Raw genomic sequence first — 12,674 nt, forward strand, 5'->3', positions numbered from 1 at the left:
CCCACATATTCTGAGAACAAAACCAGCAGAATGGGGACTAAAAAGATGTAGCAAGGACAGACTCCCAGGGAACCCACTTGCAGCTCTGAAGGTGTTTCTCCTGCAGTTGTACATAATGCTGCAGCAATCTCCTTCCTGCCTGAAAGAAACGGAACATTTCCCACTTGTGTTTGGATAGTTCAAAGCCCTTACATTATTACTGAATCGCTTTTTGGCTTCATGTCTTGTATAAATGGACTGTAAGTTTGAAGGGTACTTGGCTTTTGTGTGTCCTAAGCCAACAGTTTTTACTTTTTGACTGCAATCCAAGTAAGAAATACATTTATGTTGCAACCCAGTGGATTCATACCCATATATGCATGAATGTGTACACTTGTATGTACACATATACTTCTAAGACAAAAGTATTATGAAAGACTACTTACCCTCACTAAATGCAATGTAAAGGAATTGGAGAATGAGACATGCATTTTTACTTGTCTTCATCCAAGGAGGTACAGAGCAGTGAATTAACTTTAAACATACTTCCTCCCACTGTTGTTTGAAATCAGATGTTTGGCTACTGCTGATTATTTCAGCAGTCCGGGGGGAAGGGTACCAGCCTGTGATGGTGCCCGCAGAAGAGGACAATACAAGGTGTCCAGCATGTGTGGCCCACTTTCCCTCTGGGAATCAATTTGAGTACAGAGGGAAACTGACAGCAGGCCCCTTGGCGGAATGCTGAGTCCAGGTGGCATGGTCATCTGTTGGTCACCTCCTAGAGACCTCAGGACAAAGAAGCCAGGGCTTTGCTGAGAAAAGCAATTACCATGATCTGCCTTGGGCTGTCCCTAGAGTCCCACCTGTGGTGAGGGGCTGAGGAAGGTTGGTTCAGGGAAAAAAGTCCCTGTGGAGTCTGTAAGCAGCTATCCTTCTGGCCCAATAAGGGTAACTGAAAGTCATGATAAAGCAGAGAGAAGACGACAGGTTCTAGGGAGAGGAAAGGCAAGGAAACATCAATAAGATGGTCAAAGAGACCAGAGTACTAAGACTGGCTGGGAAGTTTCTTTTTTCTTTTTTTCTTTCAGATGGTGTTTCACTCTTTCACCTGGGCTACAGTGCAGTGGCGTCATCTCAGCTCACTGCAACCTCTGCCTCCTGGGTTCAGGCGATCCTCCTGCCTCAGTCTCCTGAGCAGCTGGGATTACAGGTGACCGTCACTACGCCCAGTTATTTTTTTGTATTTTTAGTAGAGAAGGGGTTTCACCATGTTGGCCAGGTTGGTCTCGAACTCCTGACCTCGTGATTCACCCACCTTGGCCTCCCAAAGGGTGGGATTACAGGCGTGAGCCACCGCGCCTGGCCTGGAAGTTTCATTTTATCCATCCAGATATACTGGGTCCAGTTATTTAGTCACTGAAGAAAAGCAAATCGCACCCACAATGAGTTACCACTAAATCCCTATCGGAACAGCTACACACACACACACACACACACACACACACACACACACACACACTCTGAAACGAAGCAAGTGTTGGTGAAGATGTGAAGCAACTGCTACTCTCGTACCTTGCTAGTGGAAATGCAAAATCCCACGGCCACTTTTGGAAAAATTTGGTAGCTTCTTATAAACATATACTTACATTCAACTCCGCAATCCTACTCCTAAGTATTTACCCATGAGAAATAAAAATTTATGGTCATGAGAATGTTTATAGAAATTTTATTCATAATCACACAAAATTTTAAAAAGTAACCTAAACGGTCTTCAGCTGGTGACTGAAAAACAACCTCTGTCACATCCACACAATAGAATGCTGCTCAGAAACAGGAGGAACTGATGTATTCCACAACGTGGGTGAATCTCAAATGCATTATTCTAAGCGGAAAAAAGTCAGACTGAAAAGGTTACCTACTGTATAATTCCATTTACTCACCCTCTAGAAAAGGCAAAACTAAAGACAAAGAGAAGTCAGGTGTGTGTTTGTCAGTGACTTTGGGGTAGAGAAGGGTGGACTACAAAAGGGCAATAAGGGAATATTTGGGGTAATGGAACTGTTCTATGTCTTGATTGTGATTTGTGCACACATTTACACAGCAGAATGTACAAATCAAAACTCACAGAACTGTATACTAAAAGGGTAAATTTTACTAAACATAAATTATACCACCATAAAAAAATGCAAAAAAAAAAAAAAATGAATAATGAGAAAGCCTAAGTGGTTTGTCAAGCAGACGGATTTCTTGAAATGCAGTACCACTAGCTGTGTGATCGGAGCCAAGCCACTAAATTCTCCGCATCTCTGTAATCTCACAGGCACAATGAAGAATGTGATATTGTGACAGATAAATAAGAAAAAAATATGTAAGTTGTTTATGACTGTGCAATCCAAAACAGTAGCTACTGACCACATATGGCTACTTGAAATGTGGCTAGGGGGACAAAGAAACTAATTTTTAATTTTATTTCATTTTAACCAATAGAAATTTGAAGAACTGATATCCAATTCAGTTACTGGCAAACTTTTAAGTTTGTTGAGAATAACTTGGGTACGTGAATCTTCTTTTCTTACTGTAAATTTACGAAATGTTAAATACGGATCAAGTATTTCTGGTGAAAATTTAGCATATAAATTGAGATTCACGAGACACGTAAAATATATCCAGGATTTTGCAGACTTATTATGAAAATTAATAGGGAAAAAATATAAAATAACTAAATAATTGTTTACATTGAATGTATAGTGAAATGACATTTTAGATACTTTGTTTAAATAAAAAACATTATTACAATGAATTTTGTCTGTTGTTTTTTACTTTTTAAAATGTGGGAAGCAAAAATGTGGAAGTGTGTATGTAGCTCACCTTATGTATTTACTTGACAGTGCCGGTCTAGGGCATTGCCAAGTATGCCGTGGTTATTACTGTAAGGAGTTTTAAGTTAGATGCAAAATATCCAGGAGAGCACTGAAGAAAATGTATCACACCGGCACCTCAGAGAATGCTGCCACAGTATAACTGCGGGTGTTGGAAAGAATATTTGTTTCTTGATTTATTAGGGAGAGTAATTAAAAAGAAATGTAGTTTATAGCTGGGGATGTGAAGGCAGTGCAATAGAGCTCTACATGAAAAGAGTGTTATGAGAATAATGGTAAGCACACACAATAGGCTACATTCACTGTCAATACCAGCCTTGTTTTGAAGGAGTCGGCTTGACACCACCTCAAAGAAGAGATCGATTTTTATTTGGCCTTCAAGTGTTATTTTCTCCCCTAATTATGTAATTATAGTCATGACAATATTGTACTTTGAAGCAGGAATTTGAGAAAGAACAAGCAGGAGAATCTCTCTACAGCAGGAGACAACTCCAACAGATTTGAAAAGGAAATTATCTCAGCCTTGTTAGATTTTGGGGGAGTTCCGTGGGGTGGATCTCCATTGGTTCAAGGATATTTCAGTGCCAAGACTTGCAAGGTGAATTCCCAAATAAGTTCTTGTTTTCTTTGTCTCCTCTCCGTTATCAAGAAGAGGCTTCAGAGGTCCATGCAGAAGATGGAGTGATATACCTGTGGCTTAAGTGGTCAAGGTCAGCCCAAGTCACCTGTTACCTGAAAATTACCTAAAGACATCTCTGAACCTTTGAGTCAAGGGGAAACAGGTGTAATGTCCTATTCTAACATAAAGTTACAAATTAACCTGGCACAGAGGAGTACATCACACGTGCAAATAGTTTCTGGGTATGCAAATATGAGGGGGAAAAAGACAAATACTTACTAGCCCATAGAATAAATGCCTGAATCTTCAGTCAAGCTTTTTAGCAGTATATTTACAATCTCCATCCCCACTGCTCTACAAGGTCACTCAACATTCATAATATAGGATCCCTACTCATTAGACTCTGGTTCTCTTCTTATTTCCAACAATTTGTCTATAATTAAGCCAAAGTCATCTATAAGTCTCTCCAAATTCCTCAAGTTAGAATTATCCTTTTGTGACTCCACAACCTGGTGGAATCAAACCTCTAATACAAGTTAGACTGTGATAATTACCCTAACAGAGTCACTTGTATCATTCCAGTAATTATGAATCTCATGTACCAGTCCTAATATCATCAAACAAAATACACTCCATAAAAGTGTGCTAATTTAGCTGAATTGAATGTGAAAACTTACTGGTTTTCTCAGTTGCACTACTCATGGGTACTCGGAGTCCAGAAAAGTTGTAGTCTCTTTGCTAACTGGCCATATGGTACATAATCACAGTTTCTGTGAGAATTTCCAGTAAAGAAGGTTAAATTCTAATGACCCCTAGAGACCAATTAAATTGAGCTTTATCTCCAAAAAACAGAATGTATCTCCAGGTGCAAAACAGCATTAACCTCTAAAAATCTTCAGTATGGTCACGGTCTAGATAATGTCAGGTTCCAATTTATTCACTTGATATTACATGTTTTCTAGAATCTGAAATTCAGCTACTTATCCAGCCCTCATTCTTGTCCCTGACAAGCATCTATTCCACACAATTAGCCTGTCTAGCTTACTTTCTCACAAATCAGCACCATCCATTCAGTCCTTGGCTCATTCCATTCCTATGTTTGGAATGTCTCCCACTTCTTCACTATTTCCTCCCCAGAGCAAAAGTCCTGATGGTCAGAGTGGTAACATTGAGAAAAAGAACTGCATGTGCACAGATCATCCCCATACCCCTGCCCTTCTTTTAGGGATCTGCCTGCAAAGATCACATCCTTTGTACATCAATGCTGCAGTGTCATAGGAACAGGCTTCTATAAGACAGTCTTTGATTTATCATTCCTGCCTGGGACTGAATGGATGAATTCAATTCTGGGGTATGGTATTATCAATCCCACTTCCTTGTGCATAATTTCTGAAAGCAATAAAGCTGTGTTTGATATCTATTTGTCTTGCCCTTTGTTGCTGTCCTAATCGGTTCCAGCATTGGCCAGGTACATAAGGAACTTTGTTTACTGACCCCCTCAAAACCCAACAAACTAGATTGCAAACTCTCTGAAGGTAAAAATAAGTCATAACTCTCCCACCTTCCTCATGGGCTTGAACACAAAGCAAGGATGCAATCAATCCTGCTAAAATTGAATGGAAAACAAGATCAAGAAAGCCGGTTTTTTTTTTTTTTTTGAGTTGCCCTGTCTGTTATGTCTTCTCTATAGATACAATGACATCATGCATTTTTTTTTTCTTCAATAAGACTGAAAACACAAGACCAACTTCCGTGGAAAGAAAACAAATTGCATGTATCTGGGCACATTCTTCATTTTGATTCATGCTTCATCCCATATCACAGTGTTGCACTGTTGTAAATGACCAAGGAGTTTCAGGCACCCCTTCTTAGAATAAGAGCAGCATAGTGGCAAACTCACCCACTGTACCAAGAGGATCAGAGACACCAGAATTTCTTGACTGCAAGGTCGTCTGCAGCGATGCCCACCCTCCCCTATTTGGGTCTGATCACAGAGACATGAATCACAGTCTTATCTCTACGGCTTTACTTGTACAAACACGAACTTGGAATGGCCTCAGTCCTGGGAACATTAATTCAAACCCTCCCACAAGATGTGACTTATTGTCCAATAACAAAGGTGTATTTCTGCCTCCTGGTATGATTAGAGGCATAGAAATGTAAGCTTCCCAAAGGTATTTACTCCCCTTAGTCATCTCTACTAGTCTCCACACTTCCATAAAAAAATCTGGAACATTTCCCAAACTGGGACCTTGTTGTTTAAGGGAATTATTTCAGCACTTGTCAGTTACTCTCTAGGAAATCAGGGTATTTCTACTGATTTTGTTTTCTGCGCAATGACATTCACTCCTTGTTTTAAAATGTACATTCATTTGTCCCATGCCTTTATGTTATCATCTCTCTGCCTAACAGAACAGGTGCAATCTTAAATATTTCTACTCCTCTCAGTGTATTAGTCAGTTCTCGCACTACTATAACGATACTACGAGACTGGGTAATTTATGAAGAAAAGAGGTTTAATTGACTCACAGTTCTGCATGGCTGGGAAAGTCTCAGGAAACTTACAACCACAATGGAAGGCAAGGGGGAAGCAAGGTATGTCTTATATAGTGGCCAGAGAGAGAGAGGGAGCGAAGAAGTTCCACACTTTAAAACCATTAGCTTTTGTGAGAACTCACTATCATGAGAACAGCATGTGAAAACCACCCCTATGATCCAATCACCTCCCACCAGGTCCCTCCCTCAACACGTGGGGACTACAATTTGAAATGGGATTTGGGTAGGGACACAGAACCAAACCATATCACTCAGTAACTGAATAGCCAACTTAGATACCAATTTAGGGCTGCCGGGACTTTGACAGCCAGAGTGCTCAGAGACCACTGTAAAGCAGAAGCCCATGCATGTAGCCACTTCTACTCCTCAAAAGGAAAACCCACAAGGGAACAGCTCACCCAGCTCCAAGACCACCACCCAGAATAGACAACGTATGTCTTTCTATGAATGACCTCAACCATCACAGTCTGTATGGGTGTGGCCACTGGTTACTGGTGAATACTGGATAATGAGACACGCCTTCATTGCTCAACTCAATCCTTCATATCCAGGTGGTCAAATTCCTTCACTGGATCTAGGACTGTCAAAGGTCACACAGTGCCACTATAAAAGGTACCACAACTTTTAGGTCACTGAAAGTAGTTTATTTTTTTCTCTCTTTCTCACTACAGTTACTACATGGAGTCACTTGGTTTCCTAATTACTCTTTAACTAGTTATCACACTTTTTAACAAGCTCAATATAAGTGACACACTCCTGTCAAAACCAGTTTTTTACCCTGCACAGATGTTGGCATCTGGTGGCATCTTAGAAAAACTCTCATTCCCACCACTGATATTCACTTTTATTTTCGTATAAAATTTCCTACAAAACAGGACTTTCCAAGTAATTTAAGGCACATAAATAGCACTATTCCCTCCACTCAGGGTCCACAAAAGCAACACAGAGTTTACAAAGCTACTTAAAAAATCACCTTTGCCAAGTACCTTAATTTCTGTCTAGTAATCAATTGTTTATACATATAGGAATACTAACTTTGTTGAGTCAGTCACTATACTAGATGCATTACATCCATCATCTCTCATCTCACAATCATCTCCTTAGGTAAATATTTTATCTCTATGTTACTAGAATTGAGGCATATAGAAGTTAAGTCCCTTGCCCAAAGTCATACAATTGCTAAGTGGTACAGCTGGAATCTGAACCCAGAACTCCAGCGCTTGTGTTTATACCATTAAAATTCATGAAAAAGATAGGTCCAAGGGAAGGACAATTTTGGCTACATACCTCATACAATTCAATAATGATGTTCCCCATTAGACCTCTGCTGCTCTTGATGTTCTCCATGGCCAGAGTGAAGTAAATCCCACGCGTGTCTGAGATGTAGAGGTTGTACGTGTCGTTCTGGTTCCATTCTTGGACTGCTGCAAATACTTGGTTCTCGTCTGTACTGATGATGTGCATGTCCTGAAAGAAGATGGAAGGCTTGTAAGGCAGCAGATCTCCGTATCTCTCTGCCCATTGGGATGCCAAGCAATTACTATGACTTATGAAACTGCTGAGAAAAAGCTTGAGTTATAGGCAATGTTAAACAATTCCATGTTGAACCAAGGCTATAAATTATGAGCTTCATGATTTCTGTTCCTTGCTAAGTGACAGCAAAATGGGTGTTAGGGGCTTTGGTTGATATCATTTCCCATGGCTTCCAAGGATTCATCTACTTTCATTTTTTATTGTTATACCTAAAATTTAAGAGTTAGTGCCAACAGAGACAGACACCCTTGCCCAAGGAAGCTCACGCATGCAATGAAGACACAGCCTATCTTGTCATTAGATATTCACTCATGTTTTTAAATTCTGTAGTATGGTGGTTTACACACTTTTCTTTAGAATCTTCAGAGTCATGAGGATTGCAAGAAATGTGGCATGGAGGTATAACCAATGAGTAGAGCTCTAGACCTGCAATCCTGTTTCAATCAGAGCAGAACCACTTGCATCTGCTGTATACACTGGAGTTCTGTGTAATATTTTAGGAGTAAAAGGTAAGAGAGGTTCTGCTGCCAATAAAATTATATTGAAGATCACTGATATAGAGAAAAGGATACTCAACCTGGAATTTAATGTTCTGGGTCAAAATATAAGCACTGCTATAAGTAAGTCGCATGATGCTGAATGTGTCAGTCTCTCTGAACTTCAATTTTCTCACCTAGTGAAGAGGTTGGGCTACCAAGAAAAACATCTCTTCGGGCACTATTCTAAGCCATCTAAATGTATTTTTTCTATTAAAAATGAAAATAATTTTGTGAGGGGAGTGGTATGATTATTTCCATTTTACTGAAGAGCAAACTCAGGCACACAGAAGCTTACCAATCTATTTCAGATTATATGGCTATCGAATGGCAGAACCAGGTTTTGAACCTCTGTGTTCTGACTCTAACCTAATGGATGGTTTCTAGTCATTGGATACATAACCTCTAGATTAGAGATTTCAACCTGATGACTCATGAACCAAATATGAATCACAAATGTTTAGCTTGGCCATATTCTGTACTGAAAACCAGAGTCTGTGGTCTTTCAGATGGAGTCAGGACCCCGAGTTAGGGTCTCAGCCCTCTATCTCCATATGTTCTTATGGTCTGCCACTTACATACTGATGTTAACTTCCTGGTCCCTGACATCATTTAGTTTTAATCCTGGACTGGATCATTTTAATTTTTTTAATTAAAAAAATTTTACACACAGGGTCTTGCTCTGTCTGGATCATTTCTAAAATCAAATCTAGTAGTTTACAATACAAAATAATTTATAAAAGTCAGTTTGCCTGTGTAGGTAGGCACTGTACAAATATTATCACAAATTTAAGCCCTTACCTAGAGAACTGACACAGTCAGGAGGACATGGACAATCCTTTGCCAAAAATGGAAGTAGCTAAAAACTGCATAAACATACTGGTGTACATGCCAAAGAGTAATAGACAGCAGAAGGAAAGGCAACCTTGTTGCTGTGGTGGAAAGCACTGGTAAAAGGATGATGGGGGATTGGAGCTGACTGTAACTTAATAATCAGGCAGGGTCTAGCCTTTACTGTGTTTGACCAACCTTTCCTAGAAACCTTTTCAAGTAAAAAGAAACAGCAATGTCTGTAATGTCAGCACCACAGAGAGTTCCTCCAAGACGATTTACAAAGGAGTAAACCCATTTGATTTGGGCAACCTGGAGGTGAGAGAAGTAGAAAAGCAAGTTCTGGATCTTTTTATTGAAGATTCTTTGTCAAATCTCAGCCTCTGGCCTTGAACTCTCTAGGTCACCTTGACTAAGACCTCACTTGCTCATTTGTGCTTACACACCTTGTAGAATTACAGGTTCCTGCTGAGCTGCTTGAAAATGGAAAAAAAAAGCTTACTCTTAAAAACCATGTGAGAAAATCGTGTTGTGTTGGTGTGGAATGAATGCCCAAGAACCCAGTAGGAGGGGAAATCGCAGCTGCAGGAAATACGAATTAAATTCACTTACCCTGTTAAAAATGCAATAGAAATGCCTGGTTTTTCCCAGATGTTTTGGTCATAAAAATGAATGAGCTAAGTTATTTTAGACTAAACTAATGTAAAAGAAATGGGAAAAGAACAACTTAAAACACCAGGGCATGGTCAGGATTAGAGGCAGCCAGGTTCGCTGTGAGTGCACATTAGGTTAATGCAGTCCTGGGGCTGTGTCACCTGGTGAATAAGTGCTCCAGGCTCTGGAGTAAGACTGCTCTCTGATTTCCAGAATTCTGACATATCTGTTTGAGAATTCCTTAATTTGCCAAAGCTAATAAATGACATTACTAAGATATAAACCTACAACCTAATCTTAATTTAAACCTAATCTTAATCAAGAAGCTAACTTTTAAACACTGTATCAGTGGGGGATATAACTTTGGTGTGCATCAAAATGACCTAGCAATCTTAAAAGCATGCAGACTTGTGCTGAGAACATTAACCTAAAATGTACATACAGAAAACCTGGCTGTCTCTAATCCTGGTCACTACCTGAGATTATAATTCAGTATATCTGGAGTAGACCCTTAGATTCCTCCATGTGAACAAGCCCTTCAGGTGATTCTGGTGCATCTAAGTCCAGGGAATCACTCTTTGAAACACTCTGAAATACATAACCTCTGTCTAAATAGGTCTCTATGGTTGAATGCGGTCAACCAACAATAACTAGGACATTCAGTCTTCAAGAAAAAGAAAAGTATAATTAGCTAAAATTGGTCCAATAGAGACCCGAACAATAATGAAGCTTATTTCTTGAACTGAGTTACCTCAGTCTAGCTCCATAGCGTGTGTCCTTGCCTTACTTGTTGGTCCTGAGAACATGCAGGGAAAAATTTGGTGCTAAAGAGAGAAATCCAAGGAGGGAAAATGCAATAAGACTAAATTTAGACTGGGACTTTACTAAACTTGGAACCTGAAAAGCATCAGACATAATCACATACATATTTATATTTGGAAAGCAATTATAAATAACATTCCCTGTTTGCTCTGCCAAGACAATAATTTGGGAGAGTTATGATTGCTTTTGAAAACTAAAACCTGTGACTTCTTAGGTGAACAATGGTGAAAATACTTCATTGTTATTGAAGCATTTTCGTATAATCTGGGCCCCATGTAACTTTATTTATTATATAAATACCGTGTTATTAAGCATCTGCCATGTGTCAGACAATGGAAATAGAGAAAAAGTAAAACCTGTCCTAAAGAAGTTGTCCTCTAATGGTGGAGACATCACATACTCTAGCGGCCTTTCTCAAACTTGACTAAGTGCTATGATAGAGGTGCTAAAAATGGTGACTGGAGTAGAAACGCTTACAGGTGACAATCAGGATGGAATAATCAATGAAATGTGTGGGAATCTGTATCACATAAAAGCAGTTTTCCTCTGAAGGAGGTGAGGCAGACAGTGGCTACATCATAAGGGGTAATATGGCACACCTAACTTTTGCCCAAAGAATAGCACAAAATTATCACAAGATTTTAAGCAAGAGAAAGACATGATTAGAATTGATATATAGAGAGATTTAGTTAGAGAGGATGGGGATCCTTGCATGATCGAATTAATTGTGGAAGCATTGTGAAGAGGGGCCTTGAGAGGGGCAATGCTAGAGGCAGGGAGAAAGGCTTAAAAGGTCACAGCAACAGTCCAGATAATAACTCAGGAGGGCCTGAACCAAGGAAGCCGGTTCTCCATGAGGTCTCCAGGAGACAGACTGGTGAGATAGTAAGGAGGTAAAATCTACAGGGGGAGAAGGGAGTAGGACAAATACATAATGCCTTAGATACGTGCCTTATGAAACTCCTCTTTTCCTTCATAGAATTCACTACAATTATAATTAGTCTCTTATGTAATTATTTGTTTGATGTCTATCTCTTTCATTAGATTATAAGATCCCAAAGAGCATAAACTATGTTCTCTGATGTATCACTTTATCTCTAATACTCACCAGAGTATCTGGCACATGGTAGACATCCAACAAAAGATTATTGAAAAATAAATGGAGTATATAAGTAAACATAGGAGAAAAATGGGATATAAGGACTATAAAGTGCAGACTAGAAGCTTAGTTTCCGACCTTGGTTAAATGGGATATCTTTAAGAGGATCTACATCAAATAGGCAGTTGGTTATGTGGTCTAGAGCTCAATGGAGAGATATGGGCTGGGGTTGTAGATACAGGAGTCACCAATATTGAAAAAGAGTGAGGGATGAAGTCACCCAGGAACCATGCAGAATACAAGAAGAACTTAGGAACACCAACATTTAGAGAGTGGTAAGAAGGGGATCTACCAAAAAAAAAAAAAAAAAAAAAAAAGCTCATTAAAAAAAAAACTATGAAAGAGAAGAGTATCAAGTATGGATTATTTTCATCAGTGTTAAATGTTCCAGAATGGTGAAAATCAATAAAGATGTAGAGGAATCTATTTGATTTGGCATGCAGGTGGCCACTGTAGCAATGGCTAGGGATTTTTAGTGAAATAGTGGATAGACGGATGTAAAGGCAGAGAATATACAGCAGTAGGTTGAAGAGCAAATAGGAAATGAGAAAAGAGATTAGAATTACAGATAACTCTTTAAGAAGTGTGGCCATGACACAGCAGTGAAGGATAAATCAGTATTTGGGGAAATGTAAAAACTGAGGAAACAAAAGGTTAATATCATTGTCATTATCATTATAATGAATTTTCTAAGACATATTTCCCTTTCCTCTCTTTTATTATTCAAAACGGAATTAACCATATTCTACTGTCAAATAAAAAATGGACCCAGACTTAGGTAAGAAGAGATTTTATTTGAAAAGACTTGCAATACCTGCAAGCACCTTGAAGTAAAGACAGAAAAGAATTACTTTTATGGGGGAAAGTAAAAGAAGACTAGAAATAATTGGGCTTGAAAAGTAGGGTGTGCAGGTGGCATGATTGAGCAATTGAACAGGAAATTTTCTTCGGGGTCGGCTGATTCTCAGAAGGGCTGTGAAGCGGGGGCTGTTCCTCATTGCCATGTTTGCTTCAGCTACCACTGCTTACACAAGCTCAAGAGTGGGTCAAAGTTCAGGGGCTTGAGGAAGGGGAAAAGTTAGTTTTAAGTTTGAGTAAGTCAAATT

At 39.3% G+C, this 12,674-nt stretch overlaps 1 protein-coding gene across 2 annotated transcripts in view; it reads right to left on the minus strand.

Moving 5' to 3' along the window:
* Positions 1-12,674, minus strand: part of SORCS3 (sortilin related VPS10 domain containing receptor 3) — a 611,216-nt gene that overhangs the window by 109,970 nt on the left and 488,572 nt on the right. For both annotated transcript variants that reach the window (XM_017944309.3, XM_031652096.1), the window contains exon 9: positions 7,321-7,500. In XM_017944309.3, coding sequence (XP_017799798.1) covers positions 7,321-7,500 — 180 coding nt within the window. The remainder of the gene's footprint in view (positions 1-7,320; positions 7,501-12,674) is intronic.

This window comes from Papio anubis, chromosome 11, assembly GCF_008728515.1.
Source record: "Papio anubis isolate 15944 chromosome 11, Panubis1.0, whole genome shotgun sequence".
Lineage (NCBI taxonomy): Eukaryota > Metazoa > Chordata > Mammalia > Primates > Cercopithecidae > Papio > Papio anubis.